This window comes from Varanus komodoensis, unplaced genomic scaffold, assembly GCF_004798865.1.
Source record: "Varanus komodoensis strain SLA01 unplaced genomic scaffold, ASM479886v1 scaffold3, whole genome shotgun sequence".
NCBI classification, from domain to species: domain Eukaryota; kingdom Metazoa; phylum Chordata; class Lepidosauria; order Squamata; family Varanidae; genus Varanus; species Varanus komodoensis.
The window spans coordinates 44,039,835-44,057,032 of NW_025335761.1; the positions used below are offsets into that span (position 1 = coordinate 44,039,835).

General features: G+C 41.8%; 1 protein-coding gene across 3 annotated transcripts in view; it reads right to left on the reverse strand.

Moving 5' to 3' along the window:
* FOXN3 (forkhead box N3) overlaps positions 1-13,151 on the reverse strand; it is a 167,753-nt gene extending 154,602 nt beyond the window's left edge. For all 3 annotated transcript variants that reach the window (XM_044436667.1, XM_044436666.1, XM_044436665.1), the window contains exons 1-2: positions 12,808-13,151; positions 7,330-7,889 (exon numbers count right to left, since the gene is read on the reverse strand). In XM_044436667.1, coding sequence (XP_044292602.1) covers positions 7,330-7,875 — 546 coding nt within the window. In that variant the 5' untranslated portion in view covers positions 7,876-7,889; positions 12,808-13,151. The remainder of the gene's footprint in view (positions 1-7,329; positions 7,890-12,807) is intronic.
* Positions 13,152-17,198: the final 4,047 nt, after the last annotated feature.

Consider the following 17,198-nt stretch of genomic DNA (forward strand, 5'->3'; position numbering starts at 1 on the left):
TGGGTGGCTTAATTTGCCAGGTTCTAGTACATCCCTCTTTGCTGCAAAAAAAAATTCACAGTCCCCACAATAGAAAAGATTGACAAGGAAAAGTGAGCACATTATATATGTTGTTATATTTCATTTTAGCTAGCTGCAACCATCAGGCTAGAGGAGGGAGGGAGAAGAGCAGGGCTCTTCTTTCGCCTCTCCTGAGAAACCAGCTGCCTCTGGCCTTCCCTCCACTGGCACTAGCAATAGCCAACCCATCAGAAATGTCCATGTCTAAGTTAGCGGCCTCTCATCCTGCTTGTGGACTCCCTGGGAGCATCTGATTGGCTACTGTGGGAAAAGAATAATGAAACAGATAGAGGTCTTTGGTTCAACCAGCAGTGCTCACATTCTGTTCTTAGCTATGGACTGATGCCTGAGTTTGCTTCTTTCCTTCCTCCATCCCCCATCCCTTTTTTCCTGAAGTATCATATCTTTTTAGATTGTAAATCTGTTGGCAAAGACTGCCCTATTTTGCAAATTTTATGTCCTGTGTGCATGCGTGCACATTAAATAAATGCTCCCCCCTTCACGTGTACAGGACGGGGGCGGGGAATCATTTGAATAGGGAAGCAAAAGGCCTCTCTCATCTTTCAAATCCTGTAGCTCAGGTCTTCCTCAAGGTGTTGCTTTCCAAATGTTGCAGTCCAACGTAGCAGGAGAACAGCAATATACTGTAACTATTAAGGATATAAGAGCTGGATCAGGCCAAAGACCTATCTTGGCCAATCAGCTACCCAGGGGGAGTTGACAAGCGGGACATGAGTACAGCAGCAGCCTGCTACTTGCATTCCCCAGCAACTGGCAGAGAGAGGCATCCTGCAGATAATATGTAGCTATCTGGGCTAGTAGCCATGATTAGTCTTCTCTTCCATGAATCTGTCTTATCTTTTAAAGTCACCCAAGTAGGTGGGCCATCAATAATTTTCGTGGTAGCAAGTTCTAGTTTTAAGGGTGCACTAGGTGAACACGTATTCATTTTAAATTGGCCCTGAATCTTCAACCACGAGATGACTCCAGGTTCTGGGGAGAAAAAACATTTCCCTGTCTGCTTTCTGATACATTCTTTGTTGGGGAAAAAAAAAGCTCCAAACCACCGCATACAGTTTGATGCCCGATGAAATATTTTGCATGAGACTGAGCCTGCTTGGCAAGAACAATAACAAAAATCCCTGAACTTCAGGAGGAAAGCATTGCTTTTACATGGTATTTTAAATGTGGCTAGAAGGAAGGAAAGAAGAAAAAAATCTGAAAGATTCAACATCAATTAACAAATATGCACAATTCTCAGAGCTGACAGAATTTTAAAGTGTTATTTTGTATTCACTGGAGCCTCTCAGAGGTTTCAGAAATGTGTCATTTGCTGAGCATTCTCCTTTTATTTATTTAGCAAGGATTAAAAATTACAAACATCAAACTCAGCAACTTACAGAAAGTGATGCTGAAGGCGCTTAGGGTCACACTGACAGTTAAATGGAATAGTCTGGTGATGTAGAGAAAGGCCTTTCCTTTTCACGATCAAATTCAGTGCCTTTACTAGGGTGAGACCATCAGCTATGGAGTTCAGGTATGTATTCAGAGGCCACATCCAGCCTTTATCCTTGGCTGATCCAAGCAGATGAAGAACCTCTCCCCACAGAGTACAGGAGAGAAAAAGCAAACAACACTAGAAAAAGTGATACTGGCTCATCCTGAAGAAAGCAAAGGTATGCTCAGAAAGCTCAACTGCAATCTCTCTGTGGAGCTAAAACTATAATGCTTTTATTTCCATTTTATATCCACCATTTTGCACAAAAAGGACTAGTGACTCAACTCACTGCTGAGCACTCCAGTCAACCATCTACCTATCCTTCTTCTGTACCACTTCCTTCCTCTTTCTTTCCTTCCCCATTCCTATTTTTGCTTCCAAAGTTGGAGTTCTACCAGACTCTGGATGTTTCTCCAGGGTCTTGGCTATGCAGCAAAGTGATCACAATAACCACCACAGAAGTTGCAAAAGTTAACTTACATGAGATTGGTTTTATTTGTAAGCCGCCCCGAGGCTTCGGCGAATGGGGCGGCCTAGAAATTTTCTAAATAAATAAATAAAATAAATAAACTGCTGAAATAATAAGGAAGTCAAGAACAAGCAAAAGAAAAAGTGCAGGGAGAAAGGGAATCTGTTTCTCTCCTCACCTGAGGTATCTCTGTGTAACTAAATCTATGTTCTATGGCACATTCAATTACACTCTGCTATAAAAGAGCAATTCAGGTAAGATTCCTTGGGTTTATGAATTGCTCAAAACATTGGATTGGATCCCTAAGTGTTACTGTATAGGTGAAAACAACTTCCACTTGGAGAAGTAGGACTCTCCTATATTCAGCAATTCCCCTTTCTGTTGCAGCCTTCCGAAATGGAACAGAATGGCATGCCAGAGTTCTCCACAAACTTCAGAAACAGCATTTTCAGGGGAAGCAGGAAAAACTGCTTTGTGAACACAGCACTGTTCCACCCGCAAAACAAAAGTTATAGCAAGAGCAAAGTTGGACAAAAGGAAAAAGCTAAAAAATCATTACTTTTAATATCCTGCCTATTCACAGAGACTGGGACTCTAGGCAGCAGAAATCCTATTAGTGCAATACTATTAGCTGATGAATCCAAAGGTGTGCAACTTTTCAAGTTCTTTAGAACTCTTCAGTCAAGAGGGTAAACAAAGCAAGCAAAGAGCAGGGAAGTAATCAATAAATCTGTATGCAGTTGGTTACACTCTTAATCCAGAAATGGGGGGCTGCTACAGATTTTTAGGTTAGGCTATATCAGGTACTGAGATTATTTCAAGGGACATCAAGATACCAATATACGTTAGGATCCAAGTCTTTTTCTCAAATTCCTTTTTTAGCAGTTCTTCCTTAGTCTTAATCCAGCCCTTGTAGCCACCCAAATGCTTTATAGCCACAAAAAGGAATGCATATAAGGGAACTTCAAAATACATAGACAAAGAAAGGTCTTTCTTAAGTGAGCATTTCCTTTCCATTTAAAATTTGTCGTAGAATCAATTTGCTTCCACTGTCGAATGGAAAATAAACCCAAATGTACAGTAAAATCTTGAAGAACTGCAACTGGATTATAGAGTGATTACAAAAAACTCCATGAGTTTCAACTGAAAGAGACTAGATTTGAAAGCATGATGTAGCTAAAGTAGAAAAAGAACATACCCCAAAGAAATATGGTTCAGATACTGAAAATTCTTGAGCATTGTGTGTAACATAGTCTTGGCTAACTCTCTTCTCTTTTGGACATTTTGGATAAGAATGTAACTGCCTGTAGGGAAAAGCATCAGACATTTTGGAATGGTTTGTGTATGTCTCTTCATTAGAGAATGCACTGAGACAATCACAGGCATAGAAGGTTAAAGAATAGTTTGCACACACAAATAACAACTTCAGTGGAAGATACCTGAGGTAAAATGCCCAGCTGTTTAAGAAGGAGTATTTACCATGCCAAAAAATAGCAAAAGTGGAAAAGTGTGTGTGTGTGTGTGGGAGTCATAAAAGTCAAAGGTGTGTAAAGAAGAAACATTGCTGGATAAGAGAACTCATTACTGGAAAATATGAAATATAGATAAAACTTCCAGATAGAAGCTATTCAACGTACTGTCTGCTGCTTCTACAATGTATACCTCAGTACTAAGGAAGGAATGAGTACCAATAGCATACAGTGAAAACCAATGCCACCAGAATAAACAACTCCACCTGCTATTTTTAGCAACAGTGGACAACTTAAAATACAGGAAATGAAAGATCAACATGCCAACCTCTACTGGTCCAATTTGGGATAAAGTCAAAATATGCAGACTTTTGAGTGCTACAGAATTCTTATTCAGGCATTTTTCCCGTTTCAATAAGTACTAACCAAAACAATCATCATATTTACACAAGATTAGCACATAGACTCACCTACCTCTATGACATAATGGAATGCTACAAGCAGTACACTGCTCTGCATCAGGCGATGCTATTAGTCTATTGCTATAGCATCAGGTAAAATCAGATTTTTAAAGAAGACTTCAAACAGAAGGATTTAAATCAGTGGGGGTTTTTTAATCCACTTTTTCTATTTTTCAAAAATTGCCCAGTTTAAAACTGGTGCCTGAATTCTAATACAAATATGTTAAAGCAAAGCCTATGCTCATCTCTTAACACTAGCTCCATGGACCAGTCTTAAGTATACAGTGTTGAAGCACCATTTTGCTAAGACTAAACTCTGGTTGACGTACCTGCCTTCTGAGTTCATGCATTACACAGATGGCATAATGTATCAAGTTTTTTGAATTATGAACCTGCTAAGGAATTGCCAAGTCATGCCAGACACTGGGATCTAATCCCAGCTCTAAGAACTCCTCCCTGTATCTCACTGAGGAATTATTCTGTGCTCTCCTTTAATGCTCACTCACTAGCTGAACTTGACCATTAGTTCTGTTTGCACATCAGGGATATAACATTACTAACAGTCTCAATATTTTGTATGACATCCCTGACCATTGACCATGCTGGCTGGGGCAGAAGGGAGTTGAAGTTCAATACATCTGGAGGGCACTAGGCTGGGGGACCACAAACAGTGCAAGGCAGAGCCCTGCTTCACCCAACACCCACATCCAAAGTATGCAGCCAGGTACGCAAGCAGGCATTCAGCTGTGCTGTTTTGGGGAACTGAAAGGCAGTGTGCACCTTCCATTCTTTCCCACTCTGCTCAGTCAAACAATGTGAAAACATGTAGGGAGGGAGCTTAAGGATGAGGGGGGAAACAGGGCCCTTTAATGCCCTAGAAGGAAGGCTGATGCCCTACATGGTATGGGGGCAGAGAGGTTAACTTCTAATCAATATCCTTCTGCAGTGTGACACAAGACCTACTTATCTATTAAATAAGCAATCATGTGCCATTTTCTTGAGTAGTTGAAGTGTTAAGAGATAATAGAGTGCTCCCTCCTCTAAGGGCTCTATTTAGTTATAAATCAACATTTCAAAATAGCTACATCAAACAATTGCTATGCACATTTTAAAAGAAACACTGAAAGGGCAAACAGGAAACTTAATTTAAAAGTAGTCCTTTTTCCACGACAATTTCAGTTGTAATTGAAACACCTTGATTTTTTTAAATGAATCCATCCTGCTTTACCTCTAAAGGCTGGTGTTCCACAGCCACTCTCAACAGGAGGCTATGAACAGCTGGAGGAGATGCTAAACCTTGCTAAAGGAGCACCATGTCTGGTCACATGGTGCTAGCGGAGGGAGGGGGAAAGTGAAGGGAGTGAAAGAACCTACTGCAGCATAAAATTACTGCAGAGTTCAACTTCCTTCCTTCCTTCCTTCCTTCCTTCCTTCCAGAACAAGAATGTACCATTTATGTTCAAGGTGTTCTAGGCTGCCTCTCTGTCTTTTACTTCAAGATTAAAGACCTTACAGCATCACTTTTACATACCACTTCTTCCATCTTACAGTTAAAGGCTTTTGAATTTTAATATACAATACTCTACAAGCCTGAATTTTCATTTCATTTATTACATTTCTATACTGTCCGATAGCCAGACCTCTCAGGGTCATACCTAAAATTAAGAGAAGGGGGGGGGGATCAAGGACGTGTTGTACCCACATACCTCCTTGCACTCACACTCCCCAAAGCCATGTACACACTGCAGCCTGTAACAATGACTTCAGGCCTGTAGAAATAGTTGATACATGTCATCTGCTTCTCTCTCTTAGGCAAGGGAATACCAAATGCCTCACAAAGCTATTTCCAGTTTCTAGCCTTTTGGAGAAACAGGAAGAGAAAGTGCAAACTCAGGCAATTAATGATAAAGGCAAGGATGTGTTTTTAAGACAGATATTAATTATTTTGCAAGTGTTTGTGACTTGCAGTTACAGGTACAATTCATTGTCTCAAACTCTTAGCTGCTCCCTACACACATTTACACAACAGAGATAATTTCTTAAAATCCATCAATTTTGATAGAAATGAAAGATCAATTGCACAGATGTCAAGTACAGATCACTTCTACACTTGTGGTGCAATTCTAAAAAGGACAATGGCAGATGATAAAGATTCTGTAAGCAATTTTTACCTGCTACCTCCACCCTTCAAGTTATACCAACTATAACATGTGACAGAAATGTTTTTGTAACCATGTAACTTTAGAAGTCTTGGAAGGAGCCACAAGGGGATCTCAGGTCACAATGGTGGTCCAAAGACAGGTCTGAAGTCACATGCAAAAGCTAAGAGGATGACCTACAGCCTAGTGCAAGAGCAAAAACTTTGCACACGGAAAATACCATTTACAATCTGTGTCTAGTTTGAAGGATGATGGGAAAGACTCTAACAAACCTGGAGAGCTGCTGCCAGCTAAAGTGGACAATTCTGAACTAGATGCTCAGATCGTCTGGCCATCTGATACAGGCATCTGCATTGCCTGGATGACACACTAAGCTGAAAACCACTTGAGCCCCTTCTCTTCTACAGATGCTAGTAATGAGAAACTCCACTTAAGCACATGTCCTAATGCACATAAGCCAAAGTCTTCTGGCCAAAGTCAGAGCTTTTTCCAGATACCACCACACCAGGGTGAGGAAAAATGCAGACACACCGGCCAAGTGTTTGGAACCTCTGCCAGTCTTAAGGAGGTCCAGACCTGATGAGACCCCTTGCACAGGAGCCTACTGAGAAGTCCATGAAAGACAAGCTATATTGAGCAGTGAACACAACACTGCAGACATACAAGTCACCCAACTGCCTATAAAATAAATGCTAGAAAGAAGCAAATACTTCTGAAAAATCTGTCTTTGTTTCTCCAACAGCTGCAACCTACCTCTCCGCTAACAGCACAATCCTATCCATATTTAGATAGGGAATGCTAGGGGTTGTAGGACCCTTTTCTATTTAAATATGCATAGTACTGCACCGTAAGTGAGGCACAGCATACAACCCACTCTATGCAATTATATGCACCTTCTTCATTAGGAAACCATTAGCACAGCACAATAACCTCAAAACATTATTCATATGCACACAAGACAGAATTTAAAGACCCAAAAGCGCACCATACATTCACACGAACAGCACTGTCTGACAGCCGTCTAGACAAAGATTCCAATGCTATCAGAAAGGAACCATCTGAGAACAAACCATACGGGGGCTTTCTGGATGCAATGAACTAATGTCAGGAGAGCAGAAGCAGGACTGCTCGTTCCACTTTAAACTAAAAAGTATGAAAATTAGGTGATTAAATGGGTTAAACAGACAGAAAAGTAGCATTACAGCAGCCTCACCTGACTTCTGTCTTTATCCACCTTCTTAAAACACTTATTCAATGACAAATTATGTCTCACAGAATTTTTCCATCCAGTAGGGGCATTTGCAAAATAAGGGAAGTGTTCCAAAATCCAGTTGTATATATCCTTAACGGGCAGGCGTTTGCTTGGAGAGTCCTCAATGGCCATAAATATGAGGCAGCTAAAGGAGTATGGTGGTTTACAGTTGGGGTTCTGCTTGGCATCGTAGGGCATGTCGGCATGAGCAGGAGAAGGGGGGGTGTCATCATCAAGATCTTGCACTGGGCTAACACTTCTTAAGACCGAGTCCCCAAAACTTTTCAGCAAATTTTTGCTCTCATGTAGCCAGTTCAAGTTGGTGAGCTCTTCATCCTCCATGGGACCTTTTTCCAATCGGAGGGCAGGTAAAGTAAAATCTAAATCCTCATCATCGTGAAGCGTCTTTGATAAGTCACTATCCCGGTAACACTGGTGGCTCAGTCCACTGGAAACACTAATTCCTGAGCCTTCTGGCTTCTTACTGGGAGGCATAACTGGACCCATTTAGATGGAGATTCCTGGTAAAATAAATCCAAACGTTTGTTAGCTGGTAAAGGCAAAAAGAGCATCACAACATTCTGACAGCTTTTCCCTAGTCTTGCAGTTTGGGCTTTGGTTAAATCTACATTTAAAAAAAACTACCCAGCATCACATAAACACCCATGCAGACAGGTTGAGTAAGAGAATTCAGCTGCTAGGGAAGGGATGGGATGTCAATAACTTGCATAAGGATGATGGTATTTCTGAGATGCTTTGATTTTTGTCTTACAAAGAACAGAAAAGTAGATGTTTATTCTAGATGTTCTTCCTAAGAGAGCAGTCCTTTATATACTTATTTGGAGAGCAAACTCTAATGCTATCAGTGGGGCTTCCTTCTGGGTGAGTATGCATCAGTTTAGAGGACTGTAAATATCACTGGTCATGTCCCTCCTACTGCTTGTAACAGACAAAAGGAAAAAAACAAGAAAAGGTAGCTTAAGACCAGTTGCTTCAGATTAAGTTCAGCTGTTTCACTTCCAGTACAAGCACAGCTACGTTATAATTATAGCCTCTCCAGCTCTGGTTGAACACACAAGGCAGGCAAAACTTCATGTTTACACACAGCTACCAGCCACATGTACAACCAAGCCTTTGCTCTCTACGGCTACTAAGCTGATGCCTCTTAAAGAAACTCTGGGACAATTCTGTAGCTTTGGGCGTAGAGTCAAGATATAAGGATCCAAGTGCAAAGTTGTGCCGGAAAGGAAGTCATACATAAAATTCCACCCCAATGATGCAAATTTAACTGAGCAATGAATGTGATAAGCATGACTTAGAAGAAAGCATGAAGAGTGACATCATGTGCCAATCAGTATAGGCTGTTGTTACTATATTAGGCCCAGAGAAGGATATGTAAAAATAGACAAGGCTGTATTTCAAAATAAAGGTTAGTATTGTTAAACCTGAAGGTACAGCAGCTATAAAATAAAGAGGCTGAATTTGTTGAAAGCAAAAACAGCTACATGTATCATTTGTACAAGTAAATCTCACATCTTATTTCCCAAACATCCATTTCCATATGTTTCAATAAACATTTAAGTCTAAATTCTATTTTCAGGATTAACAAGTCACATCAAGTCACTTGAATAGCAGTTCATCCTTCTCCCAAAGGCCTAACACCTATTATTTGATTATTTTCAGGACACAGTTCTATAAACAATGAGCTGCAAGACCCATTGTTTTCTAAAACATGCATAAGACTACACCATTAGGCTACAAGTCCATACCCACTGACTTAGAAGTAAGCCCCACTGAACTCATTAGGAAACACCTACTCTCTGGTAAACAACTCACTACTCATTCAGCTACTTTTTAAATTATTCATTCCAGAGCAGGTGTAAACTTTGGTACCCTTCCAAAGTCTGTGTAACTTGCAAGTTCATCTAATCATTTTGTCTACCATAAACCTGTGGAATGGGCCTCCTAGAGAGGTCCGCCTGGCGCCATAACTTCTTTCTTTTCACCAGGTTAAAACTGTCCCCTTTTGCAAATATTTCAAGTCCTGATCTGACCAACTGATTATAAGAGCTTGCTCTACTATCAGCAGTTGCTTTTCTTCCCTCCCCCTCTTGTAACTTGGAACTGTAACTGTTGGCCTGTATTTTATTGTTGTTTGCAGCTTAGAGAGTCTGATCAGGTTATTCAGTGGCCAATAAATAAATAAATAAATAAATAAATAAAGTTGGACTACTAATGAAAGACCTAGTGTGGTGTACATTTTTTATATAATTCAGCTAACATACTTCAAGGGAAAAGGAAGAAACTTTTGTACATTAAGAGAAAAAGTATCTGAGAAATGGAACTTACTTTTTTTAAACCCAAAAAAATCTTGTACAAATATTGGAAAGGGTAGTAATGGTAATGGGGAGGAAATGTTCAGCAGAATATCTCTTTTAAAAACACTGTATTATCATCTTTAAAAGTACATACCAATAAACACACAACTTTGTAAAGGACTTGATGTTATAAAGGAGATACACCATAACAATAAGAGAAAGCTGTAATTACATAAGAGGTTATTAAAGATCGAGAAGAAAGCCTTAGGAAAAAAGATATTACAAGGAGGAAGATATTGCAAAATATTGTGGAGTGGATACAATGTAGTTATTTCATATCAGTATTAAATATTAGAAAATGCATTGAAAACTCCATAAATCCAAGTTCAGTAAATAATAACCAGTTCAATGTGTGAAATTCAGAAGTTGGAGGCTATATTAACCAGTTCCTATTCCAATTATCATCAATAAATGGTTCTGGATTCCCAGAAAAACACAGCTAAATCCCTACTTCTCAAGACAGCTTTAAACACTCCATACAAATATTTAAACAGGATTTCATTCTTACACTGTATGAAGTTACTGCAGAAAGCATTTCGCTATTAATGAACAATGCAAAAATTGGGGGAGGGGGAGAGATACAGATCCTAAGTGGTAGCACGCTTAGTGTATCCCTAAAACATTATTTATTCTTCCCAGTCTTCAGTTGGGAGTACTGTAGCCAAGCGAGTTCAGTACAAACAGAACTTGTGTCCCATGAGCAAGCTTTTAAATAGGAAAATTATATCATGGCTGACAACATAATTTAATTGCTCTGTTGCTATGACGACATGCTGCTCTCTTTCAGTTTAATTTTGCTTACTTGCCAGCATTCTCCCAAAGGGCCATATCATACCATCAATTTTCACACAAAAACTAGTGACTTCTTTTTAAGCATTTATGGATGGATACTGTGGCAACTCTAAGTCTCCAGCTGCCAAAGCACCATGTCCAACAGTGACCAAAATTAGTTAAAATGTAGTCCTGCAAACAATTATATTTGGTGTTATCTATATAGCTTTCAGCATGTAATTTTAGAGTAGCAATTCAAAAGTCACTTAACAGGAGTAACTGTTACTGAACTCAATGGTTCACACTGTAAACATTTTTGGGGTTTCCACAGATAATACTTTAAAACATGAATTAGTTTAATGGGAAATAGTACAAACAGCTTTTTCATGGTGGGGGGTTGAAATACACATTATAACACAAATGCTTCATCATCCTTGGTTTTATTCAAATCGTTCTATGTTTTGATTTCAAGAAAAAATCCTAAAAGCCAGTGAAAATATAAATGCTGCAAGAAAATGTGCTCCTCTAATGTGCAAAAGAGTAACAATTTCCAGAAGAGATTCAAACCTTACAGAACTTTTCACATCTTTGCCAGAACCTATAAATTCTTGAACTTCACAAGAGGACACGGAAAGTTCCCAGTTCTTTGTGAGGAATGTAAGCGGACAATCAGGTTAAGTTACATTATAGAAGTCAGAAATCCTGGCCTAAATTTACTTGTATGGAGGCAGCCCCCCCCCCAAAACAGTAACAAAGGTTTCAAAAACCCAACCGAGCTTTCCTTGATCTGCTCCAGCTCTAAAGAAATTTCTTTCTAGCACTTCATACTTAGTGAAATCACATGAAAATACTTTGTAAATCGGCTGCCAATTAAGTAGCTCTGTCAGATATGTTCATAGCTGCTTACAGGCATGTGTAAAAACAAACTTTATTGCTGCAAGAGGAACAAACTCTTGCATTTCCAGTTGTAAAGCTGACATGGCAGAAGCACACAGGAAGGGGAAGGAAAACAGGGAGGAGGAAGACAATCACTAGCTATGAAATCCTTGCAGCATAAGTGCGATGCATTCTCCCTCAATCAGATGTCCTCACAACTACAACTGCAATCATCCCCAGCAAGCCTGGCTACTGATTGGTGATGATCGGAGTTGCTCTCCAAAGCATCTGGATGGCAACCAGTTAGGGAGGCTAAATGTCTGCCTGCGCCTAGCCTGTGCATCTCAAAATAGTTATACTAATTATAATACTGCGGCCCATTATTTTGAAGGGAAGAAAAGCCCGGCCAGCCAGGGACAGTTTTCTTGCAGCACTCTGCTATGCTCCCTACTGTACTTGTCAAAAACATTTGAAGGGGAGAAGGAGTGTGCGGATTGGCTGGGATTCGAATCAATCAATGGCGTTGCTAGGAGACTGGAAAACTGCACTTATGCCTATACAGTGCCATTTGCAGCAAACATGCCTTCAATGCTAGTCAGATGTCATAAACCTTACACTGGCCTTGCTTCTTGTAAATCACGCAATAATAAAGGCGACAGCAGCAACACCAACAACTAACCAGCGTATCTGAGAAATCAAAAGAGCATTTCTTTATATATCCATCACCATTATCCTCACCCCCAGCACCACTGCTCTTATTACAAAAAACTTAATGTTTTATTGTTATGAAGAGTGGTACGTTCTACTAAAAAATAACGAAAGTTTGCAACTGCTCTTTTTGGTTTTGTTTTCAACCCGTTCTCAAGAGTCTAGTGATAAAGAAGAAACTTACTCTCGTAACAATCAATAGATGTAAGTCCAAATGCTTGAAGGTGGGAGCTTTCCTCGGCTGGGCACTATAGTCTAAGCCCAGCCTAACTTTAAAACACAATGCCAACTCTATTCACCAGGAGTCTCCCGAATCAGGCAACTACAGAGGTGGCACAGCACTGCACATTCGAGTCGTGCCTGCAACTCTTAGCTCGAATCGCTTCCTTCTTCGCTTCACCTGACAACCGGGGATGGGGGGGAAGGATTATATCTTTTTTGTTTCTCTTTTACAGACGATCAGGACGGTATTTTTAAGACACCCCCCATCTGATACCGTCTTTGCGCTGATCCACTGTATCTTGTCTGTGTTTTCCTCCTCCTCCTTTCCGATTCCAATGCAGAGAATCTTACGCAATCTTTCCAACAAGGCAACCACAATTTTTAAGTCAAAAATCCACCAGGAAAAAAAAAAAAAGCGGAGACGGAAGAAAAATCACCCCTCCCCCATATATATGTATATGTATATTAAAAATCCCAAACTTACCTGGCTTGCGAGAGCTCTAGATTTTCACAGCCGCCTTTCCCATGGTCATTATGCAAACTTTTCATCCGAAGGAACGAGGCATTGCTTCCTCCCCTAGCCTGGAGCCAACAATGTGGCCGCAGGTTAGGAGCGGGGGGGAAAGAGAAGGGGATCCCGAAGCCGAAGAGGAAATACGAGGCAAGCATGGGACCCCCCCGCCGCCCTGCAATCACCCCTCTTCACACCTCTTACGTCGCTTCCCCCCAGCCGCCCCCCGTTTCTGCTCTCCCTGTCTGGACTCCTCCAGATTTGAGTAGCGGTTTGGGTCGGAGCTAACCGAAGAACGCTAAATTGTTTCCACTGCAAACAACAGAAAAAAGGCAACACATGACCACGGCCGGGGGGGCGGAGAGAGGAGGAGGGAGAAACGTGGGCAGGGCCAGCCGAGACTAGCCGCCACAGCAGGAAGGAGAGGGCTGGGCCAAGGGAGCTGGCGGGAGAAGGGGCGAGAAAGCGGGGGGGAGGAGGGTCCCTCGTCTTTATCGCGCCGCGATCCCAATTGCGCGACGAGCCAAGCTCGGAGGCGGGAGCTTGCGCGCACTCTCCGCCGCGGGCACCCAGGCTGAGCCGGCCAGATGCCCCCCGGCCCGGCCCGGCCCGGCTGAGGCCTGTGATCATTCACAGGAAATTCACAGGCTGCTGCTACCGCCGCCTCTCCCTCCCTCCCTCCGTCTCTCTCCACCACTTGGAGATTCCTAAATGTTGCACATACCCACCTCTTTCGGGTCCTCTGACTGGCCTTTCCCTCTTCTCTCCCCTCCCCGACAGTCTACGTGGTCTGTGGATGAGCCGGGAAGTCACTTCTCTGATCCGTGCGTACGTGTGTGTGCGCGCGCGTGTTTGTTTCACCTACTCTGGATCAAAACCATTTGACAGTTCTCAGAAGCTAATCGCTTTGAAAGTCTGCTCTACTTAACTAAAAAGACAGATTCCAGGCCCTTACAGACTTAATAGAACAATCCTACACAGAAGCCTCATTGAACTCAATGGGGTTCACTCCCCAATATGTCAGGTTAGGATTGCAGACTTAACAGATGGAGGTTGCAATCCTGTGAGCATTAACTGGGAGTAAGTCCCACTGAATGCAGGATAACCAGCTTCTGAAGACAGCTGCATAGGATTGCACTGTGAACCAGAACCTGCCTCTTCCATCACGTGCATGAAAAGTAATGTAAACAAGGTGTCAAATGGCCATGAAACATGAACACTCCAGTCGGTGGCATTTCTGTGCCAAATTTACTGGAAAACAGTTAATTTTAAGTATTTTTATTCATTTATTTTCACTTCAGAATAATACAGAAATCTCAAAGTTCAACTAGACTTACTCCCAGGGAAACAAGTGGAGGATTGTAGCTTTAATTTCTCTCCCTTCCCCACCTAAACAATGCAGCAGAAATCACTAGGATGGTTGTGGGCTACTTCATTTTTTTTTTCTTTCCAAGCCAAGGTTTAATTTCCATGTTGGAAAGAGCAGGTATTTTACAAGCCACAAAAAGGCAGTGAAAATGCAGTTTTTTTGTTTTGTTTTGTTTTGGTTTTTTTGCCGCATGGTGACTGGATCAGGAAGCTGATACAGGCAGAAGTTTTCCAAATCCACATACCAAGAAAGAAAGGACATAATCGCACATCAACATTGAAATACTGACAAAATACACCACACTGCAGCCCCAGCCTGTGTGTGTTTACTCTTCAAATTAAATCAAAATTATTTACTCCCAGGTAAGTATGCATAGGATTTTAACTGCAACCTTTCCAAATGTATCAGAGACAAGATCTGAAGCAACTACCAAAACAGTCTCTCTGAGCAGAGATGGCCCAAGATATTTTGGTGCCTGAAGCCCATCATGGTAGTTAAAATAGTATAATGGACCATTTGCTAACCTTAATAAGTACCCTAATATCTGTCATCTTGCTGCTGCCTAACCATGAGGAGGGCTGGCCCCATACCTAAAGCTGAGGTCTGCTTAATAAATTGGAGACACGCTGAATGGAGCTACAGCTTTCTTAACAAGGGCCTTCATATGCCTCACCCTCATTGACATGCATAGATGTAGGATTACACATAGAATGAAGGTATGTCCCTTCCTGTTCACCACCCACAGTACTCTGCTTTTGTGCACTCATGAACTGTGGAATCTCTTCATAGACTTGGGCAGTGTATTAATGTGGTGCACCATACAATCTTGGGGTTTAGAGCACACCAAAAGAATGGGCAGCAGACACCAAGCTTCCCAGTTCAGGTACCTTGGCTCTAGTGTCATCATTGGGAACAACTTTTCCACAACTCTTTTGTAGGTGCTTGGAATCATCTTACAAATATTCTTACAATATTCATCTTACAAATATTCATCTTACAAATATTCGGTCTAAAGTGATGAAGGAAGTAGACTGAGCTCCTCCTTTTTTGTTCCCCCATCCCCATCCCTTTACATTTTAGGGTACAACCCCATCATGTTTAAATAGACCACAGGTCATACAACCCTAAGCATTCCCTACCTGGCTGGGGATTACTGGGAGTTGTAGAACGTACTTCTGTCTAAACACACACAGGATCACACCCTTAATTGGGCAAGTTTTTCCTCTCCCTCCCCCACACATCAGTGCAAAACAGGAAGCTGTTCCCTCATTCTTGGCTTGATTACTGATACTGAAAAGAATGCCCTCAACTTGCCCTTAGTACATCTTTCCACACAGAAACTAAAACTATGAGAGCATATTATTCTGCATTTCACTGTGCCAAATTTTTCCAAAATGTTGCAGTCAAAGCTAATCTCTCTCAGGTATTGCCTGAATCAATTACACCTTTTAGCCTCTCTTATTCATAAGCTGATGAAGTACAAAAGCAAAAGCACTCTGTCCTATGTATGTGTGGGATCTACCAAGCATCCTTTGCTCCAAGGCCAGAAGAAAAAGGTAGGCAGGCTCCGTGCTTATATCTAGGTCCCATTGCTGAATATGAATTAAGTTTCCACAAACTTTTGATTAGGAATACGATGAATATATTTAGAATAAAAGGATCCAAGTAAGACCAAGCACTGTTGGTTGTAATCCAATGTACATTCATCTGGGAGTAAGTAGCATTGGATATAGTGGTAACCCAGTTGTTAGCTAATACACTTTATATATGCAGTGGATTTTAATTTATTTTAATGAGAGAGTTAGAGTTGCATCCAATGGTAACCTTCCACCAATGTAATGGACACCACTGCTAGATCAAATTTCCCTTCCCGCCTGTGCCCCTGCATCCTGCAATTTGTTCTAGAGCAGAGGTCCTCAAACTTTTTACCCAGGGGGCCAAGTTGAAAGGTGCCGGCGGTGCGCGCGGGCCGGTCCGGGGGTGGGGGCGGGGCGAGGCAAGATGAGGTGAGGCGCATGCGGTGGAGGCGAGGCAAGGCATGGGCAGGCACGCCCCACAAGGCGGGTGCATGAGGCAGCGGCTTGCTTGCTTGGAGAGTTTTCTCCAAGCGAGCAAACCAATGTTTCCCCGCGTGTGGGGCGAGGTGGGCAGTGGTGTGCGTGGTGGTCCAAATGTGCATGGCGGGCCGGATCCGGCCCCTGGGCCGTAGTTTGAGGACCCATGTTCTAGAGCGTAGTGGCAGCTGCAGAACAAAGGAGAAGAAGGGAAATTCCTTTGTGCAAGCAAAAATTTGCTCACCAAAAATTGGATTTAGGCTTCAACCTTCAACTTTGGACTATACCTGTGCACAAAATCTAAGAGAAAGGAATCACACACAGTGCTAGATCATGTAACCACCAAATTGCAGATGAGAAAAATTGATAGAACAAGATTGATTAGAAGGGACACTAGGAGTTGCCTTAACTGATTGAGAGCATAGTTCCATTTATTACTGACACTGACCAGTGGTGGGTTTTCCAGCCCCACCTGGAGATGCCTAGGATTGAAGCTGAGACCTTCTACCCACAAAGCACATGCTCTGCCACTGAACTTTGCACCCCCAGTATCAGCTGGCACCCCCAGTGGCTAAAGTCAATCACTGTTATCTAAACTGTATGATGAACATCTTACAGAACTATCTGGATAACAACTAATGCAGTCACAATAATCTCAGTAATCCAGAAGCGGCCTTTTTCCCTTTAGAGTCCTTTCTGGATCAGACACCAGGGCCATAAATCATGAGTTTGGTAGGCCTGCAGAGGGAAATAAAATATCCTACGCTCTTCATCTTAATCCTTTAGGCAAGATTCTATGGACAGCGTGATTTATTATTTTATCCCAGGAAATTAAAGATCCAGTGGAACAGCTGTCATGTATCCTGGATATTGTATAACAAATTCCCATACTGCCCAAGCCAACAGCTAGTCAGTCCTGTATCCTACCAGCAACAGGAATT